This window comes from Martes martes, assembly GCF_963455335.1.
Source record: "Martes martes genome assembly, chromosome: 9".
NCBI lineage: Eukaryota > Metazoa > Chordata > Mammalia > Carnivora > Mustelidae > Martes > Martes martes.
The window spans coordinates 63,936,809-63,958,149 of record NC_137896.1 but is presented as its reverse complement, the minus strand read 5'-3'; the positions used below and the strand labels follow the sequence as shown (position 1 = coordinate 63,958,149).

Here is a 21,341-nt window from a genome sequence, read left to right as displayed (position 1 = left end):
AAGGGTCCTCACACATGAAGTCTGTCTTCAAGAAACTTGCAATGTAGTTGGGAAAATAGTAGAAGGAAGAGAGTCAATGCCATAGGAGTGGAAGAAACATTATTTGGCAGCAGTAAAAATACTATCCTATTCATATATGCATAGTGCTTTACAGATGTAATTTCATCCAGTAATGTATAATATATTGAATATTCACTGCATATAAAGACCTGCATTAGGGTATGTAACAGTGAGGCAAAGACACAAGGCTTCTGCTCTCTTAACACTAGAAACCAAACTTCAGAAAGAGAAATCTGACCGGATATTTGTATAGTCCTTACCGTAGTTTGTTCTGCTAAAACTAAATGTTATAGACTGTGTAACTTCTAAGCAACAGAAGTTTATCATAGTTCTGGAGGTTGGAGATCTAAGATCAGGGTGTCAGCTAAGTCAGGTGAGGGTTCTCTTCAGAGCTGCAGACTTCTCACTGTATCTTCACACAGTGGAAGGGGCTAGGGAGTGCTGTGGCTCTCTTTGGTAAGGGCACTGATCCCATTCATGAGGGCCCCCTCATGACCTCAACACCTCCCAAATACCTCTCCTCCAAACCCTACCACAGGGGGTGTTAGGATTCCAACATGTGAATTTTCAGGGGGACACAAACATTTAGACCATAGCATTCATTCCATCCCTGGCCTCCCCAAATCATGTCTTTCTCTCATACATTCATTCTATCCCAACAGCTGTAGAAGTCTATAAAGTGTGGGGTCTCATCTAAATCAGTTATGGATGAGACTCAAGGTATGATTCATTCTGAGGAAATCCCTGCCAGCTGTGAATCTGTGAAATCAAACAAATAATGAGTTTCTAAAATACAATGGTGGGACAGACATAGGATAGATATTTTCATTCCAAAAGGAAGAAATAGGATAAAAAGAAGGGGTAATAATTCCTAAGCAAGTTCAAAGCCCCACAAGGCAACTAACGTTAAGTCTTAAGGTTTGAGAATAATTTTCTTTAACTAGATGTTCAGCTCTCTGGGATGGAGGTCCTACCTTCTGGACTAACTCGGGAGTGGGGTAAGGGGGAGCAGGAGTCTCACCTTCTGGGCCCTCAGGGCCATTTGCAGCCTTATGGCTTTGCAGGGCAGCTCTCATGGGTTGAAGTTGCATTGTGATGGTTCTACCAGTCTGGGATCCCAGGGGTGGCCCCACTCCTGTGGCTTCATTGGGAATTGCCCAGGTTGGGGCTCTCTGGTGGCCTTGCCCCAGAGGTGGCACTGTGTTTGGGTTGTATGCCCACAGCTCTGGGTGGCTTCAACATTCTAAATCTAGGTGGAGGTAGCCCCATGCTTCCATGACTCTCCCGGGTAGGAGTTGGTCCCCCATGGCTTTGGGCGGCACCACTTTGGTTTGGGTAGAGGTTGTGTAGCCTGTAGAAATTCAAGAAATGCCCCACCATGGCCTGTGAAACTGAAGAGCAGCTCTAATGAGCTGGGGTCCTTCTTTGTCTTGAAGAATAGCCCAATATCACAGCCATGGCTCTAAGAACCCATCCTGTGGAATCCAAGTCCAACAGCTAGACTCATTCCTTCCTCTTCAGTTCACACAGACCTTTCCTTCTTCGGTTGCTACCTAACTCTCAAACCCATACTCAAACCCATACCTAGCTCTCAAACCCATACCGACTCCTTAATCAAAAGGTGGTTTGGCCACACCCTGTCCTCTCCTGAACAAGCTTTCCCATTTCTTCCAACATGGACATGCCGAAAAGTATCCAGATTTTTAGGTTCCACTTCCTCTTTGATTAACAATCTATCTTTAAATCATTTCTCTTCTCGCATTTTACCATAAGCATTCAAGAAGAATTAGGCCACTCCTTCAACACTTGGCTTAGAAATTTCCTCAGCCAAATATCCAGTTTCGTCGCTCACAAGTTCTGCCTTCCACAAAACCGCAAGAGGAGAATCCAATTCAGCAAAGCTGTTTGCTGCTTTGTAACAAGGATCACCTTTCTTCCCGTTTCCAATAACATGTTCCTCATTTCCATCTGAGACTTCATCGTAATGTCCTTTACCATCCTTCACATTTCTACTAACACTCTGCTCACAAACACTTAGGTACTCTCTAAGAAGACTGGGGCTTTCTCTATAGCTTTCTTTCCCATTTGCCTTCTGAGTTCTCACTAGAATTGCTTTAAATGGTCTCTTCATGGGAATATAGGTTTTTTCTATCACAGACCCCAAAATTCTTCAAGCTTCTACCAATTACTCAATTCCAAAGTTACTTCCACATTTTTAGGTATTTGTTACAGCAGCACTCCACTCTCAGTGCCAATTTCTGTCTTGGTCCATTTGTGCTGCTATAACAAAATGTGACAAACCACGTAGCTTATAAACAATAGAAATTTATTTCTCACAATTCTGTTGGCTGGAAGTCTGAGTTTAGGGCGCCAGCAAGGTCAGGTTCTGGGTCTTAGACTTCTTGTATTTTCACTTGGCAGAAGAGGCTAGGGAGCTCTGTGGGATCTCTATTATAAAAGCACTAATCCAGGGCACCTGGGTGGCTCAGTGGGTTAAGCCTCTGCCTTCAGCTCGGGTCATGGTCTCAGGGTCCTGGGATCGAGTCCCACATCGGGCTCTCTGCTCGGCGGGGAGCCTGCTTCCCCTCTCTCTCTCTGCCTACTTGTGATCTCTCTCTCTCTCTCTGTGTCCAATAAATAAAAATTTTTTTTTAAAGATTTTTATTTATTTATTTGACAGATAGAGATGACAAGTAGGCAGAGAGAGAGAGAGGAGGAAGCAGGCCCCTGCTGAGCAGAGAGCCAAATGCGGGGCTTGATCCCAGGACCCTGAGATCATGACCCGAGCTGAAGGCAGAGGCTTTAACCCACTGAGCCATCCAGGCGCCCCTAAATAAAAATCTTTAAAAAAATAAATAAAAGCACTAATCCCCTTCATGAGAGTCCCACCCTCAGGACTTAATCACCATCACACTGGGTGTTAATAAATATTCCAGTGTGAATTTGGAGGAGAGGGGCACAAACCTGCAGACCATAGCAAACCTCTTAAAAAACTATTCAGTCTTTTTTAAGACTTTATTTTTTAGAGTAGTTTAGGGTTCACAAAAAAGTAGGGTGGTACAGAAATCTCTCATATCTTCCCAGCTGCTACACATGCATAACCTCCCTCATTACCAACATTCCCCACCAGAGTGGTAAATTTGTTACAATTGATGAACCTACATTGACACATTATAAAAACCCAAAGTCCATAGTTTCACTCTTGGTGTACATTCCATGGATGGACAAAGGTATAGTGATATATATCCATCATTATGGTATCATACAGAGTATTTTCACTGCTCTGAAAAATTTCTGTGCCCTGTTTATCCCCCACCTCAGCTGCAATCATACATATGCAGTCTTTTCAAACTGGCTTCTTTCACTTAATAATATGTGTTTTAGTTTCCGCCATGTCTTTTCATGGCTTCGTGGCCCATTTCCTTTTAGTGCCAAATAATAGGTCATTGTCTGGATGTATCATGGTTTATTTACCCATTCACCTACTGAAGGACATCTTGATTGCTTCCAAGTTTTGGCAGTTATGAATACAGCTAATGTGAACATCTATATGCAAAGTTTTGTGTTGACATAAATTTTCAACTCCTTTGTACAAATATCCAAGAGCACAACTGCTAGATCATATGGTAAGAGTATGTCTAGTTTTATAAGAAACTGCCAAAATGTCTTCCAAAGTTGCTGTACCATTTTGCATTCCCATGAGCAATGAATGAAAGTTCCTGTTTCTCCATGTCCTTGTCAGCATTTGGTGTTGTCAATGTTCTGGATTTTGGCCCCTGGAATAGGTGTGTCAGTACTCTTTTTTTTTTTTTTTTTCCACCAGCAGAATTTTACAGATCAGCCACTTGTTTGTGGATTTTCCTGGCAACCTCAGCAATATTCAAAAGTCAGGCTAAGGCTCCACAAGCAAAATTTCCCCTAATAACATAAGTAGTTACAATAGAGGTGAGAGGTGAGATGTAGAGGTGACAATTATCAGCATATTGCCAGTAGAGGAAGAATACAGTGTTGGCATGTGCCTGCCAGTTGGCTCTTTGGTTTAAAGAATATCCTACACAGGAGACAGTGCTTGTCCCAATGGCTTCTACATAGTGCCATAACCTATACTGTAACTCAATAAAATATTTTAGACAACAGTCCTGGCTTATTAAAATTTGAAATATTTTCACAAAAATTAAAGATGATATGGGGTCCAGAAAATACACTTAGGAAATATTTATTTATATACCCAAATATTTGAAACCTCTCCTAGAAGCTAGATTCCTTCAATAAACGGTCTTAAAAAATGCTGCTGTGTGGACAGGCAGTTAAATTGCCATATATGGTGACAGTGGAATATTTTACACTTGTGTTATCCAATAGAGATACAATATGAGACACATATGTACTTTAAAAATTTTCTATTAAGCAAATTGATAAAATGAAAAATAATTTTATATTTATTGCAACATATTGAGAATATTTCAATGTGAGGCAATATAAAAAATTACTGAGATAATTTATACTTTTAATATTAGGTTTTCAAATAACATATGTATTATTGAGTTAAGAGTGTATTTTACACTTACATATCTCAATTCATACTTCAAGTGGATCCACATTTCAAGTGCTTTTACACAGCACAATTCTATTATCCCTCAGCCTTCAGTCATTTTCTGAACCATTTGGAGGTAAGAAAACCAGTGTACTGTTGAAATAATGAATGCCCTGAGCCAGTGCATACCATGTGTCATTACTATCATCTTTCTGGGAGTTGGTCCATTAAGAGTAATAGCCATACCTGAACAGCAGTCTTCTACTACTTGCTGAGGATTATTACACATTGTCCCTTGAATAAGATGTGCAAATGGTTTTGTATTAAATAAAACTCTTCCTTCAGAATCCTCTGCATTGTCTGCAAGAACTCCAGCTTATTTGAGGCCGAGTGCCAGCTGAATGTCTTCAGATAACTTCCAAATCACACTTTGATCTGCACACTTCTCAGACTTGCCGAGAAGGCTGTCTTTCAAACTCTGTACTTGACAATTTCTCCTTCCACAGTCAGGTATGGAAGGTCGCCATTTATAGTGCGGCCCAGATGGAAAAGTTGTGATAAAGCCCTAGCACACAACAGGTACTTTTTTGTCATTGACAGCAAATGTAGTGGGACGTATAAGAAAGAACCAGTTGTAGTTGTCACCATGCTTTTGACAGACATAATTGTAAGTTGTCCTCGTCTGTAACCACATGTCATTTTTAAAAATTATTAAACAATCTCTCATTTTTAGTACTGTAGGGCTCTTTGTCACAGTGTTTGGTCCAAGTCTCTTTCAGCACAGCCCAGTAATGCTCATCTTGGATTCTCCAAGGCTGATACAGTCAACATGGCTACTGTTATTAACATCCATGCACTGCACTCCTGAAATGTTTAATAAATCTTTTCTGTTTGGCAGGCGAAGGTGATGGTGATCATGGTTGTTACCTCTTTTGAATGGTAATTTGCCACATAGTTATTAAAACAGAGTCGATGCTCCCAAGCACTATACTGGTAAAACACACACACACACACATACACACATACACACACTGGTAAAAGAAAAAAGAAACCACACACGCACTCACACATTTCAACACCCAGAAAAAGGAATTTTAAATTGGGGTTTACATCACAACTGTGTATTCAGTACCTGGCACACATCTCTTATGTTAATTTACATCAGGTCCTTTTTAAGGCTTTTCTTTATTTTACTTATAATTGTCATTTTAGCATTTTACTTTAGATCTCCAAACTTTTTATTCTCTACAGAACTTTAAAAAAAAAGCGAGATATTTTTTGATTCTTTGTGCCCAACGTGTTTGTGGACATGCACGTATGTGTTAAGAGTCTCTTCTGTACTCTTCTGTACTGTATAATAAGAATTAAAACTACCCAGAGTTTTGATTTAAATATACCAACTATGGAGCTTATGAGAATACACCACTTTCTGATATCATTGTGACTTTTTGATCAATTAATCAAATTTGACATTTGAGGTCTTACTCTTTTCTTAGATTTAAATTACGGTTCTTAATATGTGTTGACCAGTACTTTATAGTTCAATGAAGAAAATTCTATGGATGAGTACTCATTTAGTATGTATTATATTGTACTAAAAGTATGAAACCTTTGGTATGTTATTTGATCAACTTTTAAATATGCACTGAAAGAGCCTTTAATGTAATAGATTGTATGTAATTCATATTCTTTAAACTACTTTAAATATCCTTAAAGAATTTGATGGCATTGCAAGATTTTTAAGTCATATTCCTAAGTGAAATATGAACTTTTATATTTTCTCTGTTTTTCCTCACTTTACAGATGCAGCAGCTTGAGAGACAAGTTATTGATGCTGAACGTCAAGCAGAAAAAGCTTTTCAACAGGTAGAGTATAATTCTAGTTAAATTTTTTTTTCTTAGCTGCCTGGGTGGCTCAGTCGATTAAGGGTCTGATTTCGGCTCAGGTCATGATCTCAGGGTCCTGGGATCGAGCCTCAGGAGGGGCTCCACACTTGGCCAGGAGTCTGCCTCCCCCTCTCCCTCTACCCATCACCCCACTTATGTGTGCTTTCTCTCAAATAAATAAAATCTTTAAAAAAATTTTTTTCTCTCTCTCTACCAATATAAACCTTGTTTTGCCCAAAACAATCCTCAAAATAGTCTTCGACCCTTCTCTACATCCTATCACTCTGACTGCTCTGTGACCTGGATCCATAGGGAAAGTGGAGAATCTAACTTTATTTTGCCCCTTAACAGATTTCCAAAATATGAAAATGCTTCCATTAGAAGGTTTATCTTCTGAAAAAATTAGATATGGAATTTTTATGGAAATCCTAACCATAATGGTGTTGTAAATATAAATATGTTCATAACATTGTCTTTTTCAAATTATTGTTATGTTAGTCACCATACAGTACATCATTAGTTTTTGATGTATTGTTCCATGATTCATTGTTTGCATATAACACTGAGTGCTCCATGCAATACGTGCCCTCCTTAATACCCATCACCAGGTTAACCCATTCCCCCACCCTCCCTGCCCTCTAAAACCCTCAGTTTATTTCTCAGAGTCCATAGTCTCTCATGATTCGTCTCCCCCTTGGATTTCCCCCGCTTCATTTTTCCCTTCCTTCTCCTAATGTCCTCCATGCTATTCCTTATGTTCCAAAAATAAGTGAAACCATATGATAATTGACTTTCTCTGTTTGACTTATTTCACTCAGCATAATCTCCTCCAGTCCCATCCATGCTGATGCAAAAGTTGGGTATTCATCCTTTCTGATGGCTGAGTAATATTCCATTATATATATGGACCATATCTTCTTTATCTATTCATCTGTTGAAGGGCATCTTGGCTCTTTCTACATTTTGGCTGTTGGGGACATTGCTACTAGGAACATTGGGGTGCATATGCCCTTCTTTTCACTACATCTGTATCTTTGGGGTAAATACCCAGTACTGCAGTTGCTGGGTCATAGTGTAGCTCTATTTTTAATTTTTTGAGGAAGTTCCCCATTGTTTTCCAAAGTGGCTGTACCAGCTTGCATTTCCACGAACAGTGTAAGAGGGTTCCCCTTTCTTCACAATCTCTCCAACATTTGTTGTTTCTTGCCTTGTCAATTTTTGCCATTCTAACTGATGTGAGATGGTATCTCAGTGTGGGTTTGATTTAAATTTCCCTGGTAGCTAATGATGATGAACATTTTTTCATGTGTCTGTTAGCCATTTGTATGTCTTCTTTTGAGAAGTGTCTGTTCATGTCTTCTGCCCATTTTCTGACTTGATTATTTGTTTTTTGGAAGTTGAGTTTGAGAAGTTCTTTGTAGTTCTTGGATATCAGCCCTTTGTAGAGTCATTTGCAAATATCTTCTCCCATTCCGTGGGTTGCCTCTTTGTTTTGTTGGCTGTTTCCTTTGCTGTGCAGAAGTTTTTTATCTTGATGAAGTCCCAAAATTCATTTTTGCTTTTGTTTCTCTTGACTTTGGAGACATTTTTTGAAAGAAGTTGCTGTGGCTGATGTCGAAGAAGTTACTGCCTATGTTCTCCTCTACGATTTTGGTGGATTCCTATCTCACACTGAGGTCTTTCTTCCATTTTGAGTTTATCTTTGTGTATGGTGTAAGAGAATGGTAGGGTTTCATTTTTCTGTATATAGCTGTCCAATTTCCCCAGCACCCTTTATTGAAGAGACTGTCTTTTTTCCATTGGATATTTTTTTCTGCTTTGTTGAAGACTGTTTGACTGTAGAGTTGAGGGTCCATATCTGGGCTCTCTATTCTGTTCCATTGGTCTGTGTGTCTGTTTTTGTGCCAGTACCATGCTGTCTTGGTGATCTTGTAATACAAGCTTTGTAATACAGCTTGAAATCAGGCAACATGATGCCCCCAGCTTTGGGTTTTGTTTTTTTGTGTTTTGTTTTGTTTTGTTTTCCAACATTTCCTTGGTGATTCAGGGTATTTTCTGGTCCATACACATTTATGATTGTTTGTTCCAGCACTTCGAAAAATGCTGTTGGTATTTTGATCGGGATGGTGTTGAAAGTATAGATTGCTCTGGGAAGCATAGACATTTTAACAATGTTTTTTCATCCAATCCATGAGCATGGAATGTTTTTCCATCTTTTTGTGTCTTCTTCAATTTCTTTCATGAGTGTTCTGTAGTTTTTAGAGTATAGATCTTTTACCTCTTTGTTTAGGTTTATTTCAAGGTACTCATGCTATTGTAAATGGAATCAATTCTCTAATTTCTCTTTCTACAGTTACATTGCTAGTGTATAAGAAAGCAACTGATTTCTGTGCATTGATTTTGTATCCTGCCACATTACTGAATTGCTGTATGAGTTCTGGTAATTTGGAGGTGGAGTCTTTTGGGTTTTCCACATAGAGTATTGTGTCATCTGTGAAGAGTAGCAGTGTCTTTCATAGAAATAAATATTTGGAAATAATATGAATGCCATATTATAAGAGAATGAAGATGTATACTATATTTATTCCATGAAATATTAAGCAACCATTAAAAATAATTATTACAAAAGGCATACTAATACAGAAAAATGCTTAAAGTTATATCAGGAAAACTACATATAAAAACGTATACTTAGTATTAATAGGCATGTGGGGGAAGAATCAAAGCTTTGATATGTCACTTAATTCAATCTGGGCGTTGCCAACATTAAAATGAGTGTTTTGGATGAGCCCACGAGCCTTAAAGTTTGTCTAATGATCCTCAGTCCATAGCTTCACATTTTATGAAAAGATCTTTGTCAGATTCAGGCAAGTCAGGTTTTTCAAAATTATAATTTTTTCTAAGAAATGTATATTATATTTCCTTTTTTTTTTAAGATTTTATTTATTTATTTGGCAGAGAGATCACAAGCAGGCAGAGAGGCAGGCAGAGAGAGAGGGGGAAGCAGGCTCCCTGCTGAGCAGAGAGCCCGATGCGGGGCTTGATCCCAGGACCCTGAGATCATGACCTGGGCCGAAGGCAGAGGCCCAACCCACTGAGCCACCCATGTGCCCCTGTATATTATATTTCTTATTCTTGATCTAAATTTGTAATGTTTCTTCTCTTCAATTTGAGTACTACCAAATCTTGTTTTCACCTAAAAGATTTGATCTTATACAGTAGATTCAGTAGATTGATTTAGTGGCTTGATAAATTTCCAAACAAATCCAATCTAACCTAATCTCTGAATTTCTTAATTCTACTTAAAAGAAATTCCTAAAATTTTATTATGCCAAATTTCAACCAGTGCAAGAGTAGAGAAAATAGTATCATGAACTCTCATCACCGGCTTTAACAATTAGTCTACTCAAGGCTAACCAATACCTCCATTCACTTTATTCTTCTCCACCCCCCCACCAGGTTATTTTGAAACAACTTCTAGTCATCATATCATTTCACCCATGAGTATTTCAGCAACTAATCTGAAAATAGGATTTAAAAATCAGAACTATAGTATCATCACACCAGCAATTCTTTAAAACCTCAAATTTAGGTATTGGTAGAAGTTTGAATAGTAATGGTAAAGATCTATGCTGTGCTTGATTTTTTTTTCTTTTTAGATTATTTATTTATTTATTTGACACAGAGAGAGAGAGAGAGAGAGATATCAAGCAGGTAGAGAGGCAGGCAGAGACAGAGAGAGGGGGAAGCAGGCTCCCGGCTGAGCAGAGAACCCTGTGCGGGGCCCGATCCTGGGACTCTGAGATCATGACCTGAGCTGAAGGCAGAGACTTTAACCCACTGAGCCACCCAGGCACCCCACTGTGCTTGATTTTTTAATGTTCTTTAGCTAATAATACCAAATAGTTTTATTTCTATTTGTAGCTCTAAAAATCCAATAATTAACAGTAAACTCATAAAAGGTCACTTATAGTCTATGAAAGACTCCCATGTTTATGTCCCTTTTCGCCATTGTATAGTAAATGTCCTTGTCCTTGTCTTTGTCTATTGTGGGCTCTGTATGCATGTCCCTGTTTAGTCCCACACCTAGTAGCACACATTCAGCAGTTTGTCCTTCTTATCTCTCTCTTTATCTTTCCCTTTCTGACTTTGGCCTTTCTTTGGTGACATCTCTCTTTACCTCTATACCCATGGTTATCTATCTCTGTTCTTCCCTACCCTTTCTTTTTTCCCTTTAACACCTCTTAGTATAGGGAAAAAAAGAAAGAAACGAAGGATGGTTTTGTTTTGCCTTTTCTTAAGTTAAATTAAAATCCTTTTTAAAAATTTATTTATTTATTTATTTGTCAAGAGACACACACAGAAGCAGAGAACCCATGAGCTGGGGGAGTGGCAGGTTTCCTACTGAGCAGGGAGCCAGGCATGGGACTTGGTTCCAGGACTCTGGGATCATGACCTGAGCTGAAGGCCCACGTTTAACCAGCTGAGCCACCCAGGCATGCCTTAAATTAAAATTCTCAATTTATATGTCCAGCGTATGGTTAGCTCTGAAAAGTAAATTAATATGTCTTTCTTATTTGTGATTTTCAGGGTTTTCCTTTGTGATTCAGTAGATCTGAAGAGCAAAAAAAGAATCCCCGTTCCCAATTCAAGGGAAACAAGCCATGGCTGTTTGTAGCTATTAGGACCCAACCACTGATCTTGATAAGCTAACAGGAAGAATTTCTTATTTGAGGTTATCCTTTGAGGATAACAGGTGTAAAGTTATTTAATTCTGTGTGCTACATTTTATTTATCTTAAAGATTTTATTTATCTTATTTGACAGAGAGAAACATAGAGAGGGAACACAAGCAGGGGAAGTAGGAGAGAACGAAGCACGCTTCCTGCTGAGCAGGGAGCCCAGTGTGGGGCTCGATCCCAGGACCTTGGGATCATGATCTGAGCCTAAGACATATGCTTAACAACTGAGTCGCCCAGGCACCCTGTGTGCTACATTTTAAAGCGAAAAGTCACCATGATTGGCTAAATGGCCTTAAATCAAACCCCTCCTCCCATAAAGAGTGAGTGAGAATTGCAAATCTCCCTGAGTTTCTGTGCAAAGTATTTGGTTTTGTCACACTTTAAATTTGTTTAGTACCTATTTTGTTACGCTTCACAACGGATTTTTTTCCTTATGTAATGATACATTTTATTATATATTATATTATTATACATCATACATACTATACATTTTATACGTATTACATATTATTCACAGTATTACATACATAATGATTCTGAAAGGCTTTTTTTATTTTTATTTTTATTTTTAAAAGATTTTATTTATTTATTTGACAGAGATCACAAGTAGGCAGAGAGGCAGGCAGAGAGAGGGGGAAGCAGGCTCCCTGCTGAGCAGAGAGCCCAATGCGGGGCTCAATCCCAGGACCCTGGGACCACAACCTGAGCTGAAGGCAGAGGCTTTAACCCACTGAGCCACCCAGGCGCCCTGATTCTGAAAGTTTGTAGGAAATATAAAGAGAGCAAATGAATTCTCATGTACCAATTATATTACCTTCTTGTGGCCTTCACATGACTAAGTAAATGTTATTAACGTAGAGAAACCACATCCTTTGCTATCTTTAGCAGTGTCCATGGGACTGTGCCCTATCTGCTGTTTATGTTGCTTAAATTCAGCTTGTCCTTTGTCATTGAGTCATATCCTAATACTTAAACTGTATTTATATTAACCAAAAAGGAACATTTCACCACTAAAAGCAGTAGTCAGCACAAACTGACTCAACTTTGTACTTGAGCTTTTTTCATTTTTCCCCTTGTTTTTAATGAGTGGCATTATCTTACCTGTACAACCATTAAATAAGTTGGCCGTAGAGAAGAAATTGTATATTTTTCCAGAGAAATCTTGGCAATCATTATGCTGTAGTACATTTTTATTGTAGTTGTTCAGAGTTTGGAAAGCAGTATGTGCACATCAATCCCAAGTTACTTATGAGTATTCCTGTGAGATAGAAAAACTGCAGATTGCACATGTGGGAGATACTGATACACAGGATTCATTCTTTATCTGATTAGGTGTATATTACAATCTATTACACTGCTTTATGCTAACCAGGGCCACCTGGGTGGCTTAGTCAGTTAAGCAGCTGCCTTCGGCTCAGGTCATGGTCCCAGGGTCCTGGGATTGAGTCCTGCATCAGGCTTCTTGCTCAGCAGGGAGCCTGCTTCTCCCTCTGTGGGCCACTCCCCCTGATTGTGTGCATGCTCTCTCGCTCTCTCTCTCTCTGACAAATAAATAAATAAAATCTTTAATTTATGCTAACCAAAAGGGAGTACAATAATTTCCCCTATAGAAATTTGTGTTTTCATTCTGTCCTTCTGTTCTCAATCCCTTGCCTGTGTTGGGTGCAGACCTGGTAGGATTTTAAAGTTCTCTCTGACCATTCTAATATGTGGACTAATCTGCCTCCCTGTGAAGTTGGTTCTTGGATTCCAAGTCACTTGTGGTTCTTAATAAGTGACAACTACTCAGTCATGCTATTATCCAGGACCTTGTAATGATTTACTTCATTACATGGAAATGTACTTTATCCAGTGCTATTCCTTTTCACCTCCAGTAAGAATTGTTCCAGTCTTACTGCATAAATTCTGGAGCACTATTTGCAAAATAATTGTGTTTAAGATGTGAAAGAATAATTACTTAATTTGCAGTAAATTTTAAGTAACTGGTAAATGGTCTGGAATTCAAAATACCCTCATAATTCCTTTCTCCATTCTATTTTGGAATGATCAGGTATTTTTGTATTTTTGTCATGCCATTGCAACATATATAGGGAAAGAGAAACCACCCCCCCCCCCACCGAAAATATAGTCACATCTTAATTATCTGTAGTGGGGTAGGAAGGGATGAGGTTAGAAATGGGAAGAGTGTGGGCAGGAAAATGGGAAACAGCATTGGGAGTTGTGTCAGTCCCCAAGACTTTCTTCAACGTTTGATGATTCCCCAGAAGAACCCACAGAACTCAGAAAAACTGTTATACTCACAGCTATGGTTTATTACAGTGAAAGCTTACAGATTAAAATCAGCAAAGGAAAAATGCATATAGAGCAGAGTCCAGGAGAAACCAGATGTGAGCTTCCGGTTGTCCTCTCTCACTGGAGTTACACGGGGAGGCACTTAATTCTCCCATCAATGATATGTGACAACATACAAAGTATTGCTGACTAGGGAAATTCACCTGAGCCTTGGTGTCCAGAATTTTTATTGGCAGGGGGTGGGGCTGGTAGTGTCAGTCTTGTAGGCATGGAGTACATGTGTGACTGACCTTAGCTATTCAGTTTCCAACCTTGCACAGGTCAAACTGATACAGTGTGGCCCAGGACCCAAGGTGAATGGGGAAAAGAACAGGCATTTACCATAAATTACGTTATTGGCATAAACTATCGGGTGTGGCCCAATTTCTCAAGTGTATAGAGTCTTATCAGGCAGGATATTACAAGGGTACAGAAGTTATTTTTTTTTTCCAGGAGCTAGGCAAATGCCAGTTCCTTTTTGGGGATGTGCAGGGTTCCAGCAGCCCCAAGTCTGCTGAGTTAATCCTTTACTACAGAATAGTTTAGGGAGCTCAGAAACAATAAAGGTTTTGGGGAAATGGCTGAGATACATGGATGCAACCAGAGGCTCCCCTAGAAGAAAAGGAGAAAGGGAGCCTAAAAGTGCAAAGCGTTCTTCCCCAGAGAAGATCCATATATAGATAATTGCAAGTTTCTTTAATGAGCAATTTGAATTCATAGGTGTTTGTTATTGGTCAGTCTCTGAGTAGTTGAAATTCTTATATGGCTCAGACCATATAAGACTGGAGAAAGAACTGGGCTGTTTTCTGTGTACTTGAAGTGAGATATTTTTAAAGGCTGCTTGGTGTTTCTATAGGCCCTTATCTTTTCTGTAGACATATTAGTCATATGAATTACAAAGGAAGGCTGGTGGATCCTGTGGAACTTGGTCCTAACAGGAGCACTTGGCACGTAGATTGCCTGTAACTATTTTGTGAGCTCTCTCCCTAAGAGATTTTGCTGTTTTTGCCTGTATTTTTCTTGCCTGGGAAGGTTTTGTTTAGCTAAAAGTAATGGTCAAATTAAACAGTCATACATAGCAAAAATGCATCCAGGAGCTCTGACTGTCGCTCCCAGTCATAAAAAGAGAACACCTTTTAAATGCAACACATTTTTCAGGGGATAAGAGTACTCCCAAATCAGGGGCACCAGGCTGGGTCAGTCAGTTAAGCGTCTGCCTTTGGCTCCGGTAATGATCAAGCTCGCTTACTCTCTCTCAAATAAATACATAAAATCTTTAAAAAAAAAAAAAAAGAAAGAAAAGGGAGTACTCCCAAATCATAGTTTTCTAGAACTGTAGACCTTTCCTAGCAATAATAGGACAATTTTATGTGGTAGTCCAGTGTTTGTAGGGTGGCTTGCTCTGACTTAATAAAAGGAGACTATAGATGTAGATCTGGTAATATTTATTTATATTCTCATTCAGGTTTTTTTTTTTTTTTGAGGTTTGCAGGGGCAGAAATATTTCTTCCCTTCTAAGTTCTTTGGCTTGTCTAATAATTAAGTTGGCATAAGCTAGGTTAACAGGAGAAAAACAAGTTTAATTTCATACACATGGGAGCTCCCTAAAAATAAGGGACTCAAAGAAGTGACCACAGCAGGCAAATTTTATACCATTTAGACAAAAAAACAGTACATTTGTGAAGAATTGACAAGACAAAGGGGCTTGGGCTTAGGGTAGTAAATTAGTGAAGAAATAACATTTGTTTACACAGCCTCTTCAGCCCTAAATTCCCTGTCTCTGATGATAAGGATGCCTTCTTCCCTCCTGGTACAGGAGGAGGATTTATTTCCAGTTTTCAGGGGGACAAAAGAGGGTCGGAGTGTTCTTACACCAGCTGTTTCTTAGGTAACTTGAATTCAGAATAATCAATATGCCAAAGTGGTATATTTGGGGCTGGCACATTCTGCTCCCCTACAGGTCTGTCATCTATTACTCTGTCCCCGAAGAACTAGCATTTTGAACTTGGTCTCTGCCCTTCTTTCTCTGCTTCCACAACTATAGAATGTCCTGTGTGGAACTGGCTGAACCATCTTAAAAATGATCCTTGGTATTTATTGTTCAGCTTTCTGTCCTCCTCTGACTGTTTTTCATGGTAGCATTTCTGATGTAGACCTTGGTCCTTGACTTCTTGGTCTGCCATTCTTGCAGAAAACCCGCTATATTATGTTAAAAAATATAAATCTTAAGATAACTTAAAATTATCATTTGGGTAGTAGAATGCAGGATTTTTCTCCAACTTTTAAAATCTACTTTTATTTTTACAGTTTTCAGACATTTGGGTGGTATTTAAGTAGGACACTTTGGCATCTGAGTTGAGTTTACATTTCTCCGGTGAACCCACAGATGACACCTTGTATTCACGGTTAAAAAAACAGAACCAAACTAACCTTAACACCCTCCTTCCAGAAACCCTCATTAGTCAATTATTTTTAAACTCTAAGTGGATTCATCATGATTTTTCAGAGGTGTTTTTAACAGTTTAAGATGTTTCATTGTAATTTTCAATAATTTCTCAAATGCTTTTGCATATTTTTCTTTGCCCCCTACAATCTAAAACATTACAAAAATTACGTTCTTGCCTGTTTGGAGTATATGGAATAGAAGTCTTAATACACAGTGCCCAGTACTTTCTTTCTTACTATCATTAACATCTCACACATTCCTTCACATGCCCAAATGTGTTTTGCAAAAGATTCAAGCAGAGCCAGTGTATCTTAGGTATTAAAATCAAAGCATCACACAACCCCAGGTCACACACCAGTATCTTTTATCTTGCTCTACGTTTTCCTACTGCCTTTACCTCCTTGTATGGCGTACTGTATGATTTTTACATCTTTCTTATATTTGTGATTTCTCTTACCCACTAGAATGTAATTTCTATGTGGACAGAGATTTTGGGTCCATTTTATTCACTGATGTCTTCCCAGGGCCTGGTACTTGGCAACTATTCACTGTGTTTGTTAAATGAATGAATCAATAAACCCTCACTGAACATACTCCCTTACCTATATCTTGATTCTCATAGTTTTTTATTTTTTGTATTCCATCATTTGGGGCTTTAAAGCTTTTTTGTTTTCCTTTTCCTTTCCATTGTGTGTGTTTGTTTTTCACTTGAGTTCAATTTTTTTTCCCTAAAATGTGCTGTTACACCTCGTCATCCAACCTGATCTTTTCTCACTACTCACTTCTTTACTTTATATTCCTACTTCATTTAAAATATGAAAAAATGAGGGCTGCAAACTTTCTGATTCTATACTAACATGGTATATTTCACATATTGTCATTGTTCTAGTAAACATGTGCATTACTTACATGATAGCAAAATTCTGACAATCTCTTCTGTGCCCTTATATACCTCAGAGGTAGGCAAAATAGTCTCCAGACCTTATAATTGTTAAATACATTAGTCTTCAGACTTTATAATTGTTAAATTATTAAAACATGCTAGACAATATTTTGTTTTTATGATGATACCTTTGAGAAATCTATTAATGTTAAAGTAAAATGCTAAGTTTAATACTGTGATAAATTAATTACATGCATAATATTAATTTTCTAACCTCTGAATTCAGGTACAAGTTATGGAAGAGAAATTAAAAGCAGCTAATATTCAAACCAGTGAATCAGAAACAAGGCTGTATAAAAAGTGTCAAGATCTGGAGACCCTAATACAAGAAAAAGATGACATCATTCAAAACTTGGAACTGCAGCTTGAAGAACAGGTTAGGAAGAATTGGATCATCACAGTTTAAATACATGCATTTATTTATGTATAATCACAAAGGTTAAAGAGAGAGCCCACACTTCTAAATTTGGGTCAGAAATCTCACTTATTTCGTCAACTCATGGAGTCTAATCACATTTACTGGTGAAAGGTACAAATAAAATGGTATTCTTTTTAAGTCTGGGTAATTCCAAAGCCATATCTAACACTTTTTGGATGCAACTGTGCTCCTTAACTTTCAGACTTTTCAGAGTATGATGTAGTTTTCAGCTTCAAAACACTTGGTTGTCAGCAGGCATTTCTCTCTGTAAAATGTTTGAGATAGATCTTTGCTTTAGATTTTTAAGGTATTGGAAAAACTTATGGAACATAGTGTTTTAAAAGTACGTTTGATGTGAATCCTTCTGTTAAAAATGTATACACTGTCTTTAAACCACTTTACTGAGATCAAGTATACTTTTTAGTTTACTTTAAAATTTTATTAGGAATATTTATTTATTTATTTATATTTATTTATTTAGGGAAAAAATTGCATTAAGGTCATTTGCTTAAATCATCATTTAGCATCACTTAAGGATGACCACTATGAAATTAATAAATCTGCTAAATTGTTTTTTATCTTCAGAATATTTTTTTCCATTACTCTGGGAATTCGTATTTCTTTAGGTCAATGGTTTCCAACTTTTCACCACCCCCAGCCTCCACCCACTGTGATTTATATGACAGTTACATTCTCCTAGTTTTGTGAACATAACCAGGTTTTAAGGTTGGTAAATGTGAGCTAGAGTTTTTTATTTCATTTTTGCTGGATCTTTAAAAACTTGTTTGTAAAAATAAAATAAATTATATGAGAAATAAAAACTTGTATTTGACGGGAAAACAAACCATGCTCCAGAAGAGATTCTGATTCTCTTCTCCCTAACCTGGTTGACCCCTCTCCTACAGTTATAAACCCTAGATCATTTCCAGAAATCATTTATTTTGTTGATAAATTCAGTGCTTGGATTTCAGTATAAGATCTTTCCGAGAAAGAGAATTTAACAGTTGTTAAAACTAGTAATATTTTCATATGCTTTATGGTTTATTATTATGCCTGCTGGATGATGGTTCTCGTTTTTTTATTCTATTTGATGATTTGAAGGTAGACATATTAACTTGGAAATGGTAGGGTTTTAAGTGGATTGGTCCTTTATATTTATGATGTAATGTTTCCAGACCAGTGAGCCTATGTTTGAACTAAACGCACTGCTAATGTTATTTCAGAAACAAATAAGGATACAAGAAGCTAAAATAATAGAAGAGAAAGCAGCCAAGATCAAAGAATGGGTAACACTTAAATTAAATGAGGTATTTATTCCTATATTTTGCCTTTTCTTTACCTTTTACTTAATTTGAATAGATAAGTCATCAGAGTATCTGATCATTTGGAATGAAACAAAATTCTCATCAGTTGGTGGTGCTGCTGTCTTTTGGCAAACGTGGGATCGGCAGCTTTCATTCTTATGTCCAATGTATTTCTGAAATTAAAAATATTGATAGACTCCTAGTAAACAGTATAAGTAGCCTCATTCTAGGTAGTTGATTTTAGTTCTAATTAGCTAGTTTTAAATAATTATAGAACATATGTATATATCACAAAGTTAATGTGTTCAGTATCTTGAGAAGTACACATTGGTTTATATGGCAGATTAAATGCCGAAATAGTTTGATTTAAAACAATTTTACAGTGGGAAAGGCATGAAAATGCCCTGGGGTGAAAATATTTGAACTCTCAGTTCTGGAAAAAATAAATATCAGAGCCCTAATTACCTAGGTTGATAATTATGCTGATAAATTCATCTGATATTTGGTCATCATTTCTTTTGTATTTTGCTTACATGTAATTAGGTATTAACATTTTAAAATATTATAATTTGCTAGTACATTTTAGAAATATTATTCCTGTATAAAAGGATACCATTATGTCCTTTCAGCTGGAATTAGAAAATCAGAATCTTCGTTTGATCAACCAAAACCAAACCGAAGAGATAAGAACATTACAGTCAAAACTACAAGGTATGAGTATTTTGACTAAAGTAGCTTAGTTGTGTTTATTAGGCTATACAGAATTTTATTGTTGAACATTTGAAATATACCTAGCACAACCAAGGAGCTGAATTTTTACATTTTATTTAATTTGAATAGATTTTAATTTAAAGAGCCACATGTCTATATTAGCACAGCTAGACAATTTTGCAAATAACCCAAAAGGGGTAATACTAATTTGAATGTTTAATTTCAGGTATGTTTGCTTTAAAAATATCAGTTATTTTCTATTTTCACTTGTGTTGTGGTGATCAATAGTGAGTGAAATTCTTACAGCCTAAATATTTTCATCAGAATTTTATAATATGAATAATAAACTCTTTGCATTTTCCAATGCTTAGGGTTACTTTCTTTTTAGCATCAAAGCCTAAAGATAGGTGGTAGAGTTAGAGATAGATATTTACTTAATATAATTGCTGTGATGAACACCAGTCAAGTGCACATTGAGCTGAGGACAAGGTGAATCCTCAGGGTTATTAGATCCTGGCCTACCACAGTGGTTTTCAAACTTATTTAGCAAAGATAAAACAGGTGAAAGCAGTGTTGGTTGATGGGCCCAGAGTTCTGCAGACTCAGCTTTACCCATGCCTCTTCTTACACCCACTGTGACATTTCCACAAATGGAGTTCACAGAATGCATTGGGAAAATGCTGGCACAGTAGCAAGTGCATGGACTTTGAAATCAACCTTAATGCCCATGATTTAATAACTGTTATATTGCTGGATTTTTTTTTCTTTTACATCAGTAAAATGGTAATGGTACTAGTGCCTTCCTGGTTTCATGGGAATTTGTTGATTTTAAGACGTGTGAAACCATTTTGTCTACTGCATGTTCATACTTATTGCCGTCATTTTGTTAAAGAAAAAGCCCCAGTTTTCCTTTTCCCTCAATACCTCTGACACCAGATGTGTGTGAGTTTTTTTTTTTTTTTTAATTTATTTGACAGACAGAGATCACAAATAGGCAGAGAGGCAGGCAGAGAGGTTGGGGGGGGGCAGGCTCCCTGCTGAGCAGAGATTCCCAAAGTGGGGCTCGATCCCAGGACCCTGAGATCATGACCTGAGCCGAAGGCAGAAGCTTAACCCACTGAGCCACCCAGGTGCCCTTGTGTGTGAGTTTTTCCACACAAAGCAGTTCTCCAATTCCCAGAGGACACAGACTGGCTGTCCTTCAAATTTAACCCATTCTGACATTATCTACTTAAAGTTAGCATCAGATCCCACAGGTTACAGGTTTGATCCCACCAAACTATCCCCCCCCACCACCACTTCATACACCAATTCAAACACAATTGTAAATATCAGTTCTCAACCCTGCTTCTGGCTCACTGGCTATAAATCAAAGGTTCCCATGACCCTCCCCAGGTTTGATATTTTGCTACGGCAGCTCACAGAACTCAGGCAAACAGTTTACTTACTAGATTACTGGTTTATTACAAAAAATAAAACTCAGGAAGAGCCAAGATGGATGAGATGCAGAGGGTGTGAGGTGTGGAGAAGGGGCACAGAGCTTCCATGTTTTCTCCAAGCACACCACCCTCCCAGTACCTCCACGCATCTGGAAGTCCATCCGGTTGGGTTTTTATGGGGACTTCATTATGTAGGCTTGACTGACTGAATCATTGGCCATTGGTGGTTAAGTCAGTTTTCAACCCTCCCCTCCCCTGAGGTCAGAGGTAGGGGGTCATAGAGGTTGAGGCCGAAAGTTCCAGTCTTCTAATCACATGGTTGGTTCCCCTGACAACCAGCTCCCATCCTGAGGCTGTCTAGTGGCTTTCCAAAAATCACCTCATCAACATAAACTCAGATGTGGTTGAAAGGGTTTGTTATGAATACGAAAGATAACTTTTATTGCTCTTACCACTTAGGAAATTCCAAAGGTTTTAGAAGCCCAGAACCATGGATGAAGACCAACATAGGTAGTTCTTATATCACA

The 21,341-nt window shown here is 37.9% G+C and overlaps 2 protein-coding genes across 3 annotated transcripts in view; one reads left to right on the top strand and one right to left on the bottom strand.

Annotated features, from left to right (window-relative positions):
• PLEKHH2 (pleckstrin homology, MyTH4 and FERM domain containing H2) overlaps nucleotides 1-21,341 on the top strand; it is a 109,140-nt gene that overhangs the window by 21,706 nt on the left and 66,093 nt on the right. For both annotated transcript variants that reach the window (XM_080813200.1, XM_080813201.1), the window contains exons 3-6: nucleotides 6,398-6,460; nucleotides 17,169-17,318; nucleotides 18,584-18,667; nucleotides 19,294-19,375. In XM_080813200.1, coding sequence (XP_080669326.1) covers nucleotides 6,398-6,460; nucleotides 17,169-17,318; nucleotides 18,584-18,667; nucleotides 19,294-19,375 — 379 coding nt within the window. The remainder of the gene's footprint in view (nucleotides 1-6,397; nucleotides 6,461-17,168; nucleotides 17,319-18,583; nucleotides 18,668-19,293; nucleotides 19,376-21,341) is intronic.
• Nucleotides 4,705-5,447, bottom strand: C1GALT1C1L (C1GALT1 specific chaperone 1 like; the record flags this gene model as incomplete). The annotated part of the gene is given in 7 exon segments (XM_080814712.1): nucleotides 4,705-4,763; nucleotides 4,766-4,970; nucleotides 4,974-5,071; nucleotides 5,074-5,180; nucleotides 5,182-5,303; nucleotides 5,305-5,394; nucleotides 5,400-5,447. Coding segments are annotated over 7 exon segments (729 nt in total).